Raw genomic sequence first — 19,529 nt, 5'->3', positions numbered from 1 at the left:
CATTCATTTGGCAATGGATACTGACACCACAATGAAAGCTGTGTTTGTGTGCGGTATGCATGTTGTACCAATGTGTCCCCAGCCATGTGTGACACAATTACAATTGTCTCCCTGGCACATGCATCTCACAGTGATTTAAAAAAATTACCATGACATATATATCCCTGCAGCAGTCCAAATCTCCCATGCAGTGCCCACCCAATATACCCAGGAAACGCAGCGTCACTACCTTTGAATCTGGCGGTGGGGGGGGGAGGGCGTGTTTTCTCCATGGGTCAGTAGCAGCAAGGATGGCCGGTGTTGTCTGGTCATGTCCAGTGGAAAACAGACGTGGAATGTGGAAAAAAGGTGAGTCTTCACTTCTTTCCCCCCGAATCTACCAACTCAGAAGTGGAGGTCAGACCTCCACTTTTTTCTTGGTAGTAATGCACATTCAAATCTGCACAGTGGTAAAGATGTCTGAGTTCCTGCCGGCATCCACTTTTTCCCTCTCCTGCCATGGACACAGGCGCTGTTTCTTGGAGGAGACGGCGGTTCAAATGCAGGCTTTCGACTATGGAACCACCAACACCTAAATACGGCGGGTGGACCGTCATGGAGATGGACAGGTTTTCAGTTAAAAAGTGGACGACGGGACCGTTATTGTCAATATCTAAATCAGGCCCTTAGTGTGGGCTAAGCAACTTGACTGCCTTTTTACTTCTGTAAAGGCAGTCAATAGCTAAGCATATTCTGCCTTGTCATTGGCATGTAGTGCAGTATACCACAAAATTAGTGTGGTGTACCTTGACCCAATATATCACTAAGTTTTGTGCCTGATAACTGTAAAACCACTAAACAGATTTCCTTAAAATAGCAAAAAAGATCCTTTCCACACCACACTAGGGGCCATATTTATACTTTTTGACGCACAACTGCGGCAACGCAGTTGTGCGTCAAAAGTTTTACTGCCGGCTAACGCCATTCCAACGTGCCAAGCAGGCGCTTTATTTATGGAATGGCGTTAGCCGGCGCTGCAAACTGGTCTGAATAAAAAAAATGACTCACACGGGGCAGCGCCGGTGTATGGGAAAATAGGGGTTGGGCGTCAAAAAGTGGTGCAAGTCAGGTCTGAGGCAAAAATCAGGCCTCAAACCGGACTTGCTCCATTTTTTTTTACACCCAACCCCCACTGACAGGAGTCATGCCCCCTTGCCCAATGGCCATGCCCAGGGGACCTATGTCCCTTAGGCATGGTCATTGGGCATAGTGGCATGTAGGGGGGCCCAAATCAGGCCCCCCATGCCACTTAAAAAAACATGGAAAAAATGACTTACCAGAACTTACCTTTCCCTCCCTGGGATGGGTCCCTCCATCCTTGGGTGTCCTCCTGGGGTGGGTAAGGGTGGCAGGGGGTGTCCCTGGGGGCAGGGGAGGGCACCTCTGGGCTCCTTCCGAGCCCACAGGTCCATTAACGCCTGCCCTGACCCAGGCATTAAAAACGGCGCCTATCAGGCTGTGTGCCGTTTTTTAAGGCCCACCCCCTCCTGTGCATCAAAATGATGCCAGAATATAAATAAGGCGCACAGGCCTTAAAGTCATTTTTTGGAAGGGAACGCCTACCTTGCAAGGCAGGTTCCCCCTTCCAAAAAATGACGCACATGGTTGGATTTTGACGTCCGCGGGGTCGGGGTCAAAGTATAAATATGGGGCAGGGTTTGCGCCGAATGTGCATCAAAATGTTTGACGCACATTCGGCGCAAGCAGAGTATAAATATGCCCCTAGGGTTCCACTCTATATTCTTGAGAAATTTCATGAAATCTGTTCAGGCAACCACCTTGTTTAGACCATAGTTTGGATGATGTTTAGGTCTTAGTTATAGGTAAGAAGTAGGTTTTATTGCTGTTCCCTATCCATGACCACCACTTTATTAAAGTGGTGATATGTAGGGAAATTATTATATTTTTCTGCTTTAAAAAAAGGGTATTGAGTACCTCAGTACTACCTAGAAAGTACTGCTGTACTATGTAAAAAAAATTAAAAACACTTACATTATATTTAAGGGAAAATATAGTGTATTGCAGTGTTTTGTTTTCAATTTTTTACACATTTATGTTTTTAAAAAAAAAGAATTTATACTTATGGCCCCATTATGACCCTGGCGGTCCAATGAACGCCAGGGCCGCAATGGTGGTCAGTCGTCACAGCCGGCTCTATTATGAGCTGGAGACAATGTGTAGGCCGTTTCCTAGTGGGCCAGCAGGCGAAAACTGTGTTTCTGCCAGTTGACACAGAGGATAACTTCTAATGGGCCCGGTGGGAAGGCTGCCACACAGGCGGTAACCTACCGGTTGGGACTTCGGCAGATGGGCTTTTCCGTCTGCTGAAGTCATAAGTCCCTTAGACTGCATTCTATACTTTAAGGGGAAATATAGTATAGTAGGGTGTAATGAAAAAAAGATTAAAACATTTAATTATCACACAATAAAAAAAAAACTGCAATGCATTATATTTCTTCTTAAAACCCATAACGCAGACTGAGGGCCCTTTTATGAGTTTGGTGAACGGGAAAACGCTTCCACCAAACTCCTGACAGGGTGGGCGTCGTCTACGCGGCGGCCTCCCCACCCAAGTAATTAAGAGTTTCCCGATAGGTCGGCAGGCGAAAACCTTAGTTTCTGCCTGCTGGCATAGCAGAAATCAGACTACAGAATTGTCTCTGGCTCGTAATTGAGCCGGCGGCAATGCTGTAGCCTGCAGGGTGCACCAGCAGTGAATACTGCGATGGTGTTGGCAAGGGGGGCTCCTGCATTGCCAATGCCAAGTGCATGGGAAGTGCAGGGCCACCCTTCGGGCCCCCTGCACCCGTTCTCTGCCAGCCTTTGCATGGCGGTGCTATAGCCATGAAACCGTTGGCAGAGAAGGGGGTCGTAATCCCCAGGGCAGTGCTGCTTGCAGCGCTGCCCTGACAGATTAGGATCGTCACAGCCCTGGTGGTCGGACTGCCACCATCCTCCAGACCTCTGGGATCTCAGATCCTTGCGGAGCTGGCGGTTCCCTGGCAGTCCGACCACCAGGGTTGTAATGTAGCAGTCCAGAACGCCACACTCGTCACCAGGTCCTAAGTGTGGTCTAAACTATATTCCTCAGTTTTAATTTTGGAAGGGCGAAATATTGTTTAGACCACACTTATTCTATGTTCTGTCTTTTAAAGGGAAATATAGTTTAGTACAGTGTACTTAAAACAAAATAATAATTAAATATATAAAATATTAAAAAACACTGCACTACACTAAAAACCCTTAAAACCCAGAAAGCAGGTTAAGTGCATGCTGCAGCACACATAGAAAAAGGAATATTCTTCTTTGGATTGTTTTTGTGCAGGATGGTATTCCTTCTACCACAAAAACAATCCTGTTTGTATTGCAGGCACCCTTGCACCATGGTTCAAAGGTGCCTGCATAGGAACTAGGCTTGACATGACAGATTTCCAGTCCGCAGTATTACAAGTTCCATGATATCATTTGGAACCTGTAAAAAAACTGAGGGCAGGATATCCGTCATGTTTGTGACGGAGTATCCCATCCGCCAGGGTCGTAATCAGGCCATTATTGTTCTGAAAATGTTAGGGATAACTAGGCCTGTACATCTTCAATAAGGATCTGAATGGCTGCAACAACATTGAAAGAAAATGTTTTGGCAGCCAAAATAAAATTTCAAACAGTATGTAAGAGGGCAGGGTGAGCACACCGTGTACCCTAGGTACATGTCCCCATATCATGTTTAAATGAAAAAAGTTACCTTTTATCATGGGATATACAGATCCTCAAATTCCAGTGTGGATTCAGTGATTCATGGCGGGTCCTCAAATCCAGGAACTGTCAAGGGAGTCTTTCACGGGTTTGCAGCATCAATGCAGGGCAGCTTGCCCTGGAGCCACAGAACCCATTTGGATCCACAGATCCAAAATAAAGTAAAAAAAGAGAAGAAGGATTTGGTCACAAACCAGGCCCTGGGGTCAACCACCACTACATAGGCCACATGCAGTGGAGTTGGCCACCAGCGGAGGGTTAGCTGCCAACCACTGTTGCGCCCAGCAAAAAATACACTAAAATCCGTTCTAACCTGAAGAAAAGAATGACCAGAGATCTGATCTCATCTTCCACCTCTTCACCACATTGTGATACCCACCCTATACCACATTATCTTTAACATTTTCAATTCCCTGAGCCCCTAACTGAGACTGTTTACAAATGGGCAAACATTAGTGCTATGTGCTATATAAACTGGAATAAAACATCTAGGGATTAAGTTAGTTCATGCTACTAGTTAAAATGTCTATTTACAACAAACTGGTTTCAAATTATTTTACAGTCAGTAGTTCTGTCAACAGATTACAATTCAACCACTGTTAGTACGCACAGCAAAGCCATACAGTCTGATTTTCAGAATCATAACTTTTTGAAGGTGGTCACTTATATTCATTATGTTCAATACAATATATGCCTTCAGAGTCCCTAATTCTGAAAGACTACTTTCATTTTCTTGCTTGAACATGGAGAAAACACTTGTCTCAAATCTATGCATCAGAGCCACATTGGGGATCTTGGCTACAGTTTTAAGGCTTTTGACAGACAGACTATATAGATTCCATACAAATATCTAACAATCCTAATTCATGATATATCTTAGCCAGTTAATGCGACAAGAGCTGTGAACAGTGCCAACACAAAGGAAGTAACCTATCACTAGGTCTGAATTTAGAATGCTGATATGAAACACTACTTACTATGTTAACTATATAATTGTACAGATTTCACTGTGGACATACAATTCTAATTGAATAGTAATGTCCCAGAAGAGGGAGAAAAGTAAACTCCAAAATGTACAGGAGAATAAAGTAAACGACTTAATTAATAAATCAAAAAATTGTAACATGTGGAATGAAATTCAGGCATTTAATGAAACAATGAAATATTCTCATTGAAATGCTTTTGTGCTGAAATAGTGACCATTAACTCACAACCTTCTTTACGTTCACAACAGTGTCAGGATATTAAGATAAATATCTAACCATAAAGGAACAAAGCAAATAGAATATCACCTCCTCATATCAACCATCCCACAACATAGTCTCTTTTACCCAGTAAGCAGTGGCACATTATAAATAAATACTGTAAAACAGAGCACAGATGAAAGTTGCACGTAGTGAAAAACAGCAATCTCTTGTTTGAACTAATCATTTTTGTCAGTCATTCTCCTATATTTTCCCTATATCACTACGTAATCATTTATTTAAAATATTTTAAAGCTTCTGCAATATATCCTGATTGTATTGAGAAAGCAGAGAGACCTTTGCAAAGGTATTTCCTGTCAACAGGATTTGAGTCCAAATGTCCCTATGTCAATAATCAGTGAACAATATGTAATCTATGTAATGCATGGCTCTAGCCCAAGAAATTTGCCAATCAATGATTTGATAAACTGCATTGGTTATTTGGGACATATAATCAATATATCACCTCTAGTATAAAAAACAATTGTAAATACATGCCTAAATTACTTTTGTATATTTCTTGCTTTCAGAAAAATATTTGACAGCTCATGCAAAAACACCACCTGTTTTTATTTGAATGAAAGATGTTGACTCAAAGATACCAGAGACATTATGTATGCTGGGGTGGTCTAAATGGCAAGACTGAAATGACACTGTATAGTATGTAACATTGTATTTGTTACAGAATTTCAAGATATAAGATGAGGTATCCTTACCCGGAATGAACGGGACTAGATGAAAGAGCCACATTGTCCAAGTTATCTGGGCTCCAGCTGATGCGATATGAATTCTTTTCTTTGTCCTTGCTCAGTTGCGTAACCTGACAATATACAGACAGAAAGCTAGTGTTCAAGTCTTGTGCAAACATACTTCGAAAGTGATTTGCTAAAGTCAAAAATGCAGAAATGATACGCACTTTTCCATCACTTACAATATCAAGCACACACATCAATGGTCACAACTAATATACAGCAGCATCTTACATTTAGAATTCTAACTGTCAAACTATCAAAGTTTTTCTATTGTTTCATCATTTGCTAATTTAGATATTGTTTTTGTTGAGCATGCATGATCCTTGTGTGCACCTAAATGACAAAAGGCAGTCCAGAGACCTAAGAAGAGTAGCGATGTACATCTATTTCTCTCTGCTGGTGACCTTAAACATATGAATAATTATTTGTTCAGATTGTGAGTAAATTTAGCAGCAAGGAACATGTCTGAGGTGGACGAGGAACTCAGTTCTTATGTGAAATATTCATTTAAATGTAATCTTCACTCTATAAATACAGGTTAGTCATGAACTGTAGAACTCTATTTAGCAGTATGCTAAAATGAAAGTGGGAGAAAGTGTCACACTTAATACACTAGTAATTACTCTGGATTGCATTCCAATCCATTAGTTATTTTTGTTTGCTGTGCCACTACAGACTGAACTAAACCTTATGCAAATCATAACATGCAGAAACCGGTGCTTCTGCTCCTATTTCCACATGTGCACCCATAAATCTGGACCTTTTACGATGCACAAAGCCCAAGTCCTCCAGGGTTCAACTGGAGCAGTGGTTCTCAACCTGTGGTCTGGAGATGCCTTGGGGTCCACGACTGCTTAGAAAATTCAACAATCTTAACAGATTAATAAAGTGTATATAAATAAAGAAGCAAAGTGTAAAACTGAAGGCTAAATATTAGGTTAGTATCCTAAGATTGACTCATGATAGCGTTGAAAGTGCATCAAACAAGATACAGTATGGATGGTGAGTGGCCACAATTGTATTAAGAAAAGATCCAACATTCCTATTAAAATTAAAATGTAGTTTTTTATATTTGTTTGTGAATTAAATAAATCATTTCAGCATTTGTGGATTTGTTTCATGAATGCTTGTTTCTGTATTTGCTGTGTATTGTTTTCACCTGATCCAAACTGGATTTGCTGGGGTCCCTGGCTTCCAGAAATGACTCAGTGGGGTCCTCAGATTCATTTAATGATTCAGTGGGGGTCATAGGATTCGGTGGTGATTAAGTGGGGGTCCACAGAAGTCAAAAGGTTACGAACCACTGATTTAGAGGATTTGTACTCAGAAAACAGTACGCTACCTGTGTTATTAACAAGCCACTCATACTGAGGGCCTTAGTGGCTAGAAAATTAAAATGACCTTGCTCGTAATTCTGCAACAAATATAATGTTGTTTATTTTTGTATCGCTCTAGGTAAGCTATTATCACATACTAAATTAACAATGGCCACTTTGGAAGAGGCTATGAGAAGAGCTACTATGGAAAGTATTGAGTAAACTATAACTAGAAATTCCAATTCAAATACAATACAGGTTGCAGTGTTTCAATACCATATTTTGTTTGTGTTACTTTTTTTGGAAATAAAAGCAAAATTGAATAGAGGAAATTCTGTCTTACTGAGGTATATGGGGGGGAATGAAGAAACTGTTTATTTCCAATCAGCTTTGATTCTGTGGTAGTTGTTACTGCAAGAAGTATTTTCCAGTGCCATTTTTAGGTGCAGTCTTTATTGTTAGCTATAATATGTTATGTAATACATAATAGATCTGTAGATGAGACATTAGTGGTATTAGAACATTGGAATGTTGACTGGTCAATTGAAAACTTTAATATTACAATGCTCTTATCTACATCCTCTGTTGCTCCTTCTCCTTCAATAATGTGGAAATTTGCAGGGTAGAAGGACAAGTAGAGACTGCAGGGATGAAATAGAGAGAAGGCTTATTTGGCATCTACCAGTGACTCCTGCTGCCACTGTTATGCAGTGGCAGTAACCACTGACATTGAAAGGAAGAAGGAAGACTCCATAGGGATGTATCATGCCTGCCTCACTTCCTTGTCAAACTGTAGGATGGAAGCTATTTGGCAGAGCAGAGGAAGTTAGGAAAGCACAGGCTCTGAAGTTATTTGAATCCCTTACAGCTACTACCAATCATTTATTTACCTATTCATGGAATTTTATAAGGTGCTTTAATTTCACCAAACTGGCCACATGACAGCATGTAAGAGTAGGAAACTATTGCGGAGTAAAAAGGAAAGAGAGGGAGATTCTGTAATAATGTTCTAAAGGCAGGAGGGGAGAGGTTTATACAGCACTTTGAATATGTGAATCAAATGAAATGAAGGAACAGTGAAAGTATTTTAATCAATGCCCTCACAGTTGAATACTGGGTTGAAAACTTATATGAACACGTTGGTTTTCAGGCCTTGCCACTTGACTTCTCAGTGCAGAGAGAAAGATGTTCAAAATATGTGGGCTTATGATTTTTAAAGATAGGCCTCCATATTTCAGTCTTTTCTGCATCTATCATCTATCTATCTATCATTTTTATTCATTGATACAATGTAGCCAATGGTAGGAGAGAGGTAGGACCAGATGTGTGTAATTCGTTATGCATAATACATAGTATCATGAATTGTATCCTGTGTTGTACTGGGAGTTAATCAGGGCTGGCGAGGTTGGTTTAAATTTTCTGCTACTTTTCTCAGGTTCTGGGCATGTGGCTTTCTACTCTTCACAGGTTTTAATTTTTAAACTTGTGTAGGTCTGTTTGGCTACTGTTGCAATATCTCAAATTCTGAAGGATCAATGCCCCTGTTAATTCAGGGAGATGGTGAGGCAAAAGGGGAGGTCTGACTTTTCTCAGCATAGCCAGTTTGTAGTTGACACTTTTAAAAACATAAAGGCCCATATTTATACTTTTTTAGCGCCGCATTTGTGCCACTTTTTTACACAAAAACGGTGCAAACATGCACAATACAATTGTATTTTGCAAGTTTGCGCCGCTTTTGCGTCAAAAAATGACGCAAGTGCGGCGCTAAAAAAGTATAAATATGGGCCAAAAAGACATATCTTGTCCAAGTTAACTCTCAGATCTTTTGCACTTACTGATGGTAGACAAGGTTATCCTAAGGTTTTGATGCAAGTAAATGGTAGTGCTGCATATTTGTGACCTTTACTGAAAATTATAACCTCAATTTTGTCTAGATTGAGGCATAAAAAACTCACTCATCCAAGAGCTAATTTGTTGCAGACAGTTTAAGAATTTGGTTTTGTCCAGGTGGGTTTTTATTTAGTTTAAGGAAGATTTGAGGGTCATTTGTGTACAGCTAGGAGGGGAGCTAACATGAGTCAGTGCTTGGAGATGGGTGTATATGTATGTGTTAAATAATAAAGGAGAAAGTGATGATCCTTGAATTAAGCAGTGTATTGGTTTCCCTGTGGATTCGAAGAGCCAATTCTGACTTAGGGCCTGATTTAAATCTTGGTGGAGGGGAATACTCTATCACAAACTTGACGGCTATCCTGCCTGCCATAATATGATCCCATTTCATCCCATGGGGATCGTAATATGGTGGAGGGTATATCAGTCCCTGGTTGGCAATCCCACAATGAGGCACAGTCCCTAGCTTCCACCACCTTGGCAGGGAATAGGTCGATAATTGTCCACCCTATTCTGAGATCCCAGCAATCAGACAGGTTGCTCTGTGCTGTTAAGAGAGACCAGTGGCTTCCTTCAAAGTACTGAAGGTGTCCAAGTGGGCCTAATATTTAATGGACCCATCAGGTAACCTTTTTTGTTTAAGCAAATAAACAAAACACAAGTGGCTTTGCGTGCACATGGGGTCTTTCAGAATTTTGCCTGCATCACATGGTGGATATAGGCAACGAAAACTAGTGAAGGTAGCCTCACTTTCAATAGGGTGGGACAACAATCTCTATGCCTTAGTGGCCATTTGGTGGCCAGGGTGTCAGACTAGCAGAGGCTACACTAGTGTAAACCTGCTGCTTCCCAAGACTCTTAAAAGAGCAGGGGAATAATGAGTTTGGGGTGCGCACAGCATGAATTTACATAAACTATGTATAAGCTCCTTGGCAAGAAAAGGAAGGCTTGCAATAAAATGCACATTCCCCTAACCACAAACCTAGGTGTAGATGGTTTGTGCATATTTCCAAATCTTGATATTTTGTGAATCATGAGTGATTTATGGACGACATAGCAGTATCTACCATGTGTAAATTAGAACACTGATTTGAGAATCACACAAGGGCCATTAAGCATGAAATAATTATTGTTTCGAAATCCATATTGCTGTGCCAGAGAATGTAGGACTGCAATTTTGAGATCACTATTTTAACCGATAGAAAAAGTATACTACTACATCCATCACAAAGAGAAGACCAAAGCAGAACAAAGTATGAACATACCTGTTGGTGGCTTGGGATAACCGCATCCTCAATCATGGCATAATCCCTCAGGTAGGAGGCATGACTCACAGTGTGCGACCTGTCGGAACTGAAGGATCGGAGGCTGGTAGGTTGGCAGTGAGACATAGTGGCAGCAGCAGCATGTGTTGTGAGGATGAGATGGTAGAAAGGGTAGTGGGCAGGAGAGTGAAAACAGGGTAATGTTAACAACTGATGCAGCTTCCAGGGGGAGTTTTAGAAACCAATGAGTAAATGGACGTACATTTCATCTGGTCCCTGGACAGGTGCTTAAGTGCAGTTTAAGTGCCTCTAATTGTCCAACATTCCTCGCCTCATGAGAAAACATTAGCAGGGAAGGTTGGAATGGCACATTCTGTGTCTGTACATCTGGTTTTCTGTTATTTATTACAAACATTTTGGTTCCATGCAACTTCAATGTCAGACTATAAGTATGTTAATACCCTTACTAAACAACTCTGAAACAAAAATAGAAATATTTTATATTCTGAAAAATCCTTACCTCAGTTTTAATCTAACAATGTAGAGCAAAGGTAGTAAAATCAATCACTACTCAATATTTACTGCACAGAAAGAAATGGTGGTTCTTTTACAGGTTTTGTTTAACTGATTAGGCTTTACCTCACCTGCACCATCTATAAGATCTGAAGGTGTTTGCAGATGGGTTTTTTCCCCTGGAAGGTGCATATTGCAGTGAATTGTGGTCAGACATGCTTGATGGAAAATAAAATCCTGTCTGTAGACCTGGGGTCTTTCAAAGGCAGCAAGCAAATACATACGCCTGCACAGTTTGTTATTGGTACTGATACACATGCATACATAGATGCACACACGCACACCAATATAGCTGTTGGGTTGTTGCAGTCATGGGAAAGTAAAAGCAAAGCAGAAACACTGAAAACTGATGTTAATAACTGGATTCCTGCTGGAGGGGGAAGAAACAATGTTTCATTTATTGCTTCATTGCTTTTAAAACTGCAATACTACTTCAAAAAGAGGGGTGGCACTGTCTCTACATTTCCAATATATCTGAAAATGAAATGAGAGCCATGGAAGTGCTTTGCACTCATTATTTTAAAACATGTGCATTTGTGAGTACTAAATATTAGCCAATTTTGGGTTAGGTCGTATCGAAGGCAAATTCAATAGGTATAAAGAACATTTTCCACAGGAGGGGAAGGTTGACTGCACAATAAGGAATTCATAAGTAGGATAGAAGAAAGTGTTAACTCGAAGGAATTTCAAATTTACATTCTTCCTCAGCAGTGCAGTATCACTGTGTGCTTGGGTGTCAATTTGAGTTTATGCTTTGGTACTGCTGCTTCACTGCTAACATATCTGTGTTAAGGTTGCACATAGTGCTCACACTTCGAAAAAGTTATAGATCAGATTTCACAAATTGATAGTTACAGTATCACAGGTATGCTTTGTTCTTACATAAAACAGAACTGTGATTAGCCAGACTAGCAATAAGGATGACATTTGGTTAATCCATCTAGTTATCAGACTGTCAATTAACTAGACTGTGCAACTACAAGAAATGAACTAATCCCAGTAAAACCCAAAGTAAATACAAGCTTTGCCCTGCCAATCAAGGAACTCTACTGAAGTTTTCTAAACTTAGAAGGGGCTGTGCTAGGAGCTTATGGGATACACTGGTAAGAAAAACATTCCCTAAGCACCTGTCAATTCTAGTATGATGGACTGTAGTGTAAGATGTATGCACAAGAAGTAGAACGTTCATCTTTGCCACCAGTAGGACTGGCTCTCTGTGCAGGGTTATCAGCACTGCTGGCATGCATCTTGGAAGATAGGAAGCTGTAAGTGACTGTGCTCTGTTTGAAACTGGTATTTCTGCAGCCCTACAAACCATGTTAATCAAAGCAAAAACTGTACTCAGCCAGAAGGAAAATGTTCTTGACCTCCTTTCCCATCACCTGCCCTCTCACATACAAAATCTCAGGCTTCTGGTTGTGAGTGTCATGCCTGCGAGGATTGGGGATACATCTCTGTTGAGACACAGTACAACGCCTTGTAGTTTTCAGTCAGGAGCTGGAAGGTCCCAGGTTTGGCATGCATCTTCAAACCTTCACAGACATTTGTTTTCTCTCAGCATTGACGTATTTGTATCATCAGAACAATAATGTTATTTGAACAAAAATGTATTCTTCCATTGATTGGGCTTAGTTTGTCTGATTGATGTCACCAAGTTCATACATTTGACATGAGCGAGTAACACTTCTTGTACCTACAACTTTGTTATAAATATTTGGTCCTCTGTTTGTTTGACTTGGATTTAAATGGACCTGAATGAAGTACAAGAGTGACATTTTATCCAGTGACTTTGCTCTCGTCCAGTTTGTGAATGGTCCAGTGTGGAGTTAGCAGGACAAAGATAAAACTGTACCACTTGCACTCTCTTCTCCAGAATCACCCATTTCTCATCTCAGTTGGCACTCTGCTGGTTGAAGCAATATTCCCAGGTAACGTGAAAATGTGATACAAGCACAAACATATATAACGAAACACAGCCCATTTATTCTTGACAATTTTCTTAAAGTAGGCATGGCACACCCTTAAGGACAGGTCTATACACTGACTATGGGCATTTATTCAGTGACAGTAGCATGGAGCCTTTTTATGTCATCTGAATGAGTTCGTCAAGCGGTACCAAAGTGGGTGTCTTGTGTTCCACCAATAGCTGCCTGCAGGCAATGCATCTTTCAATTGCTATTTCCTCCACTGAGAATAACAGAGAATATTACAGTACCAGGTTAGGGTGACTGTTAAAGAAATTGTGTTCATTAGTCTATGAATGTATGCACATTATGGACAGGAAGAGGAATTTTTATTAAGTTGTTCCTTCCAGAAGACTTTTCTTTTTGCTAACAAGAATGGTTATAATTCCAACTGGGTACAGAGGTGCTTTACTTGACTATCCCATAGCAATTCAAGATCTAAACCCCAAAATTATGTTTGTATGCTTGTTGTGGCCCAGTAACACAGAAATACAGAGCCCTTTCGTGGAGACCCTTCAGTTCCACCACTGCTAGCCCCACAACACTTCTGGCTCATTTGCTAGGGAGGGATTTTGCTGCAGAGGGATCAGATTTCAGAACTTTGATGTACAAAAACGTGTTTCCATTTTATGCCAACAGAGAAATACTTTTAGTATGTAGCCTCTCATTACATACAATTGATGTCCACTATGAGCCCCAAGCCAGTGAAATCTAGTTCATTACACAGTCTGCTCTCACATCTCTGACTACTAAGACACCAGATGAGTCTCTGCTTTTGTACTAGGCTCCCCTTCACTGTTTATGCCCCAGGTGTGTATTCATTGTCACTGCAAGTAATGATGCAAGACACCTCTTTTTACCCTGGTATTTTTGTGAACAACTCCCTAAATTTACTCTCAAGGCCCCTAACACATAGTAATTCATCATTTTTTAACCACGCCCATCACTTTTTTCGTTTGTGGGATTGCCTTTCAAAAATCCATTGATGTAATTGGTAAATGCTTTATGCTTGGCCCGCCTTAAGGCTGTTTTTGTCACGCCTTGCCGACTGCCCCTGTTACATGGATTATTACATGATTGCCAATATACTTCACCATTAGCAAACTATTTCTTTTGTCTCTCCCCTTCATGCTGCACGGTAGCCATGGTGCTCACAGCGCAAACAGGCACAACCATGTGAACTTTATCGGAGGTATTGGAACGCTGGTCACATTGTTCACAGTTACCTAATCAGAGTCATTTCTTGTGGCTCTCCCCTTAAAGCACTTGAAAATAGCAAATGCTTTACGTAAAACAGAAACCGGCACAGTGGGAGAGCCGATACTACAATATTCACTGCACTTGGGAAAACCCGACTCGTAATGCTTTGCAGGGCATTAGTTTTCCAAAACAGTTTTGCTCATAACTCAGCCTGTGGTGGTCCTAGGACAATGGGACCAGCACTAAAATGCTCACAACAACATGTTCTTTCTGTCTACACCATCTTGGGGTTTCCACACTAGGCTAGTGGGGACCCCAAAATAATAACCTCTCCCACTATTCAGTGTCTGTTTAAGCTCTCTCATGGTTGGAACTTCTGTTTTACAGCAGGGAGTAGCTTGTGTTTTAACGGCCTTGTTTGTAACATTATTGTTATGGGTCTGCTATCCCTGAATATATGTAATACATTATGCTCTCTGGGAGCTAAATATATGGTTACACTCCATTATTTATTGCTATTCTTTTTTTCTGTGGTTATGCCTTCAAGGGGCTAACTATTTAGTTATATGACCATGTTTCTTACAAATGCTATTTTCATTGTGATGTTCTCTAGGGGCTGTTCTAAGAATTACAGTCATATCAACATATAAAGTATTCCTGGCACGAAACTTGTCCTAGAATGTTTTGCAGGGCATTATTTTTACAAAACATTTTTGCTCATAACTTAGCCGGTGGTGGTCCCAGGACAATAGGATCACCTTCAAAACACTGACTACAATGTGCTCTTTCCATCTACATTATTTTTGGGTCACCACACTATGTTAATTGGAACTCCAAAATAATAACCCCTACCACCATTCATTATCTTTTAAAGCTTTCTCATGACTGGAACTTTTGTTTTACAGCAGGAAGAAGTTATGTTTTATGATCCTTGTTTGTAATATCATTGCAATAGTCCTGCTAGCTTTGAAATTATGTAATTCACTATGCTCTCTAGAGGCTAAATGTATGGTTATACTGCATTACTCTCTCCCATTTTTTCATGTGGTTATGCTCTCTAAGGGCTGAATGTATAGTTACATGACCATGTTTTCTCCAAATGCTATTTATATTGTGGTGTCCTTTAGGGGCTGTTCTCAGCATTGCGGTCAACATACTATAATATTTGTGTCACAAAAACGTGCCCCATAATGGTTTGCAGGGCATTACTTTTACAAAACATTTTTGCTCAGACCTCAGCTTGTGGTGTTCCTAGGACAATGGGACCACCTTCAAAATACTCTTTTTGTCTACATCATCTCTTCGACCCCATACTAGTTTAGTGGGGACCTGAAAATAATAACCCATCCCACCAATGAGTGTCTTTTAACCTTTCTCATGGCTACATCTTTTGTTTTACAGCTGGGAGAAGTTTTGCTTTAAAGGTCTTGTTTGTAAAATTATTGTAGTAAGCCTGTTAGCCCTATACACACCCTCTAAGAGGTAAGTCTATGGTTACACTGCATTACCCTCTCCTGTTTTTTCATGAGGTTATCCCTTCTAGGGGCTAAAAATATGTTTACATGATTATGTTTCTTACAAATTATATTTTTGTTATGATGCCCTCTAGATGCTGTTTTGAGCATTACAGTCTAATGCCAAAAGTTTATTTCTGATAAAGTTTTATATGATAATTGTATATGTTTTAATAATCTCTCCTATGATCATAATTCAGGTCAGCTTAACATCCTTATTACACTATGACTGTCTGAACACTATTGATATGTTTGGGTGACTCTTCTAGTTTACTTCTCCTCTGTGGCTGTCTTGTGTCTTTTTGGGGGGTATTGTGTTTGCCAGCCAGTAACTCTGATGGTGGGGCGGTGAAAGTGGTATTCTATTGCAATTACCATGACAGATTTAAAATAGGATGCTAAATGGCAACATTTTAATTTTGTGCTGCAGATAGAGGAAGAAGGTAAATGGAAGTGCTACAGTTAGATGCAGAGCCACTGGAGTTGTATGGCAAGAAAAGATGGAATTATGAGGCAGGATTGACCGATTTAAGTGGTAAGAAAAGATCAGTTATGAATTTACAAAGACAATAGCTCTAACTCAAGCAAATGTGAGACCTATTGCATTGCAAATGCTTGTTTTGTTTTAGAAACATGTCTTCACCAGCTATGTTATCTTCTTCTAAATATTGTTATTAAACTTCAAGTCTTCCCAAAAAATACGTGTATGAGATTCTCTTTCTTTCCAAGTTTTAAAGTCAATTTTGCACTGACTTCATAGTTTTCCTTGGAACAGTCTCTGATCTTGACATCTTAGACGATTAAATTTACATAAAGAGGTAGCATCTATTCACCTTTCTACATGTTACCGAATATTCATTTGACTCATCATTTTATACGATAATCTTAATGACCACTTCCTGAGTGAAAACACTGATTTTCTGTCCTGCACCTTACAATAGAGTTTCCTGCCCCAAAATAAATGACTTTTCTAAAAACAGCATTGACTCTTGACTGAAGCCTCTCCAGCTATTTTCCAATTATCTCAGATGCCTTCCTTCATAGCCACCCTGCAATGTTAATCTAGACATATCTGGACTCATTCAATAAAACAAACCTATATTAATCTAGGCTATTCACTGACACATTTGTCCCAAGTTTACAGATCAATCATCACTAAGCCAACACAATTGATTAAGCCTCAGTGACTGGCATCACACAGGTGCATGGGAAGATTATGCTGACATGCAGAGGGATACCTACCTAGGCATAATACTAGAGGATGCAGATGGGAAAGAAAACAGGAGGTTGAGGGGAGAGAGATAAAATAGAGAGCAAAATGGTTAAAATGTAAGGCCATAATAAACCTTAGGAAGGAGAAGGTTAAAATAAATGTTCTGAACTGGAAAAAAAAAATACTTTGCATATCACATTATAAGATCCACCATGTTAGTAATGTTGCTGTCATGTTGTACCATGGACTACTTGTAGCGTATGGTTCACAACAATATCATCTTAAAATGCTTGTCTTTCAACCCATCAAACAGTAAAATCCAATACGGTTTTTAGAATTACCATGACGTATGTAAAATAAGTCTGTTACATAAAAATTCACCTTGTACATATTCATTTTGGATAAACTGAAAACTTGCTTGATATTTAAAGCTGTTTTGTGAGCTCCAAGCACATTGGGGTTCTTGCTGATGGAAGGTTTATCTGTTTATTCTCTATGAGCATTAGGTATATCAATTATAATGGGTTATGGTCTCATTACATGTCATGCTCTGACCACTTCAACCCTCCCCTGAGGAGGTTAAGTTGTACATCACCATGTGGCAGGGACCCAGAGAGCCCATGGAACTGCTCGGCTCCCCTCACTGAATACATCCCCACAGTCGACATTACTTGGATTTCCCAGGTGCACACATAAACAGAGCAGCAGCACGTTTGGTGCTTTAAGTATGCATATTGGTGCACATCCTTTCACATTTCCACAGTGAGTGGCAAGACAAAATCAGGGCCAAGCACAGCAAGGATGTGCTCACTTTCACAATTGGATGAGCTGGACTGCTTGGGATATCCAAGATTTAATATGACACAGTGAATTTTATAATTATTTACTGTGCATCGATATGTCAATATTTACTCTCCCAAGTTACACAATATAGTCTAAGGGATTGTATTACGTTAAGTTATTAGTGCACAGAACCAGAAGTGATTTATCTGTGGTACCAATGCACATGTAGAATTAGTTTCCTGTGACATTTATGATGCTGTGTTGCCTTGCTGGCATGAAGGCTTGCCTTGTGTAGAATAGTGGATATTTGTTGCCTCAGAAGTACTACTACCTTGAGAAGAGCACATTTGCACTTCTGTGGTCGGAGTTATGATGGAATGGCATGCCAGAGTGGCAGAAGCTCACACAAAAACAGCAGCAAGGCACTATCCAATCTGCACTTGGCGGTGCACTCTGCAGGAATTTCATTGCTTATGCATTTACATAATTCTGTTTATCAAAATGTTAATAGTTTCAGCAGCCCTCCTGTGCACCTCAAAGAAAGACACTTTAGGTAAAACATAATTTAGAAGTTTGAGTCCTCTCTGACCATTAAGTAAAGTAATTATTCTTGCCTTTACTTGTTATTTGGTACATTTGTAATGGTGATGCCCTAAGAGCATAGAGGCAACAGCCTTATTTTTCTTGAGTATCTGCCTGCCTCTCAATACTGGCATGTTGTACATATGTGACAGTTTCAAAACGAGTCCCATTGTGAAACTATATATATCACTTCAAGTTGAAAATCATCATTAAAGGGTGTAAAGATGTCAGTATGACTCTTTCAAGTAGTAGTCTAATGAGAAGCAGCAATACAGTGACTGAAGTACCTGTCAGAGCGACCTCCTTCTAAGCTGTAGCGCAAGTAGTTCATGCTGTCCAGGAACTGGCTGCTGGGCAAAGAGTCGTCTCCCAGCTCCTTCAGGTCCTCAGCTCGAAGATATTCCCCTCCATCGCCCGTCATTGTATCATCTCCTTGTGGAAACATTAAGAAAGTACTGAAGAATTCCATCGACTGACACCACTCCAGTGATTTGTCAAAAGAAGGGTTCTAGATAAAATGGAGTGGTGGTAACCATTTCCCCTCTATCACTTTTCAGCCCTGGGTCACTTTGTCACTTGGGAGAAAGAGGTCATGACCACTTCTTCTGCAACCATTTGGTACCTGACCCTGGCTACCAGACAGTGATGCAGCTTTAGCGTGATGCCAGGTGGCATCATGCTGTGTTTGTAACCAGACCACTTTCAGTTTCAGGCTCGGAATCTATTGTTAAGATACTTCTCGTTATGATGACATTAAAATTGGCACCATATCAATTGGAGCTAGAAAATGATTCACTCTATTATTGCTTACAGCAGGGTGTCCTACTTGGGTTCAGCTGGGCTAGAACCATGCTAGATTTATGACCTCCACAAAGCGTCCAAATAGAACTCATTTTCCACCACAAGTAGTTGTCATGAAGACCTAGCATGCATCTACGCTGAAATCCCTTGACTTAGAGCACTCATGGGAAATCTGCAGCACATTATTTTGAGTCCATATTTATAGGGTACTTACACTTTTTTCATCAAGACCTGGTCACTCAGAACATTTGAAGCCAGGACTAATTAAGCACTGACAAAAATAAATAACACATATATTACCAAAGCAAGCACAAGACAAACAACTCTGTCTTTTGATGCCATTGCAATAGTCTATGTTTGAGATTTCGTTTTTGGCGCTAGCAACCTGCTTATAATGCTGGCATCTATTGGCCTGCTACATGAGGCAAACACCAAATGATCTACTGGTGCTTTCCAGCCTGTGATTTTGGGTTTGGCTAACATATAAGGCCACTTACGAGCCAAGAGTGAGACTTCAGTAGATACTTAGCAGCTTACTTAAAATACATTTTACATAGGAGACACATTCGATGTTCAAGTGAAAAGGAAATGAGTGAGAGAGTTTTGTATAGCTCACATTACAAGACACATTCCATCCAGG

General features: G+C 40.3%; 1 protein-coding gene across 33 annotated transcripts in view; it reads right to left on the bottom strand.

Moving 5' to 3' along the window:
* The window catches only part of ANK2 (ankyrin 2), a 1,630,948-nt gene that overhangs the window by 308,619 nt on the left and 1,302,800 nt on the right, over positions 1 to 19,529 (bottom strand). For 25 of the 33 annotated variants that reach the window (XM_069241684.1, XM_069241892.1, XM_069241717.1 and 22 more), the window contains 3 exons: positions 18,376 to 18,520; positions 10,260 to 10,362; positions 5,753 to 5,856 (listed from right to left, as the gene is read on the bottom strand). In XM_069241684.1, coding sequence (XP_069097785.1) covers positions 5,753 to 5,856; positions 10,260 to 10,362; positions 18,376 to 18,520 — 352 coding nt within the window. The remainder of the gene's footprint in view (positions 1 to 5,752; positions 5,857 to 10,259; positions 10,363 to 18,375; positions 18,521 to 19,529) is intronic. The other 8 variants (XM_069241902.1, XM_069241674.1, XM_069241702.1 and 5 more) reach the window with 1 other exon arrangement.

The sequence above is a fragment of the Pleurodeles waltl genome, chromosome 1_2 (genome assembly GCF_031143425.1).
Source record: "Pleurodeles waltl isolate 20211129_DDA chromosome 1_2, aPleWal1.hap1.20221129, whole genome shotgun sequence".
NCBI lineage: Eukaryota > Metazoa > Chordata > Amphibia > Caudata > Salamandridae > Pleurodeles > Pleurodeles waltl.
The sequence above is the reverse complement of the archived record's forward strand: the minus strand, read 5'-3'. Positions and strand labels throughout refer to the sequence as shown.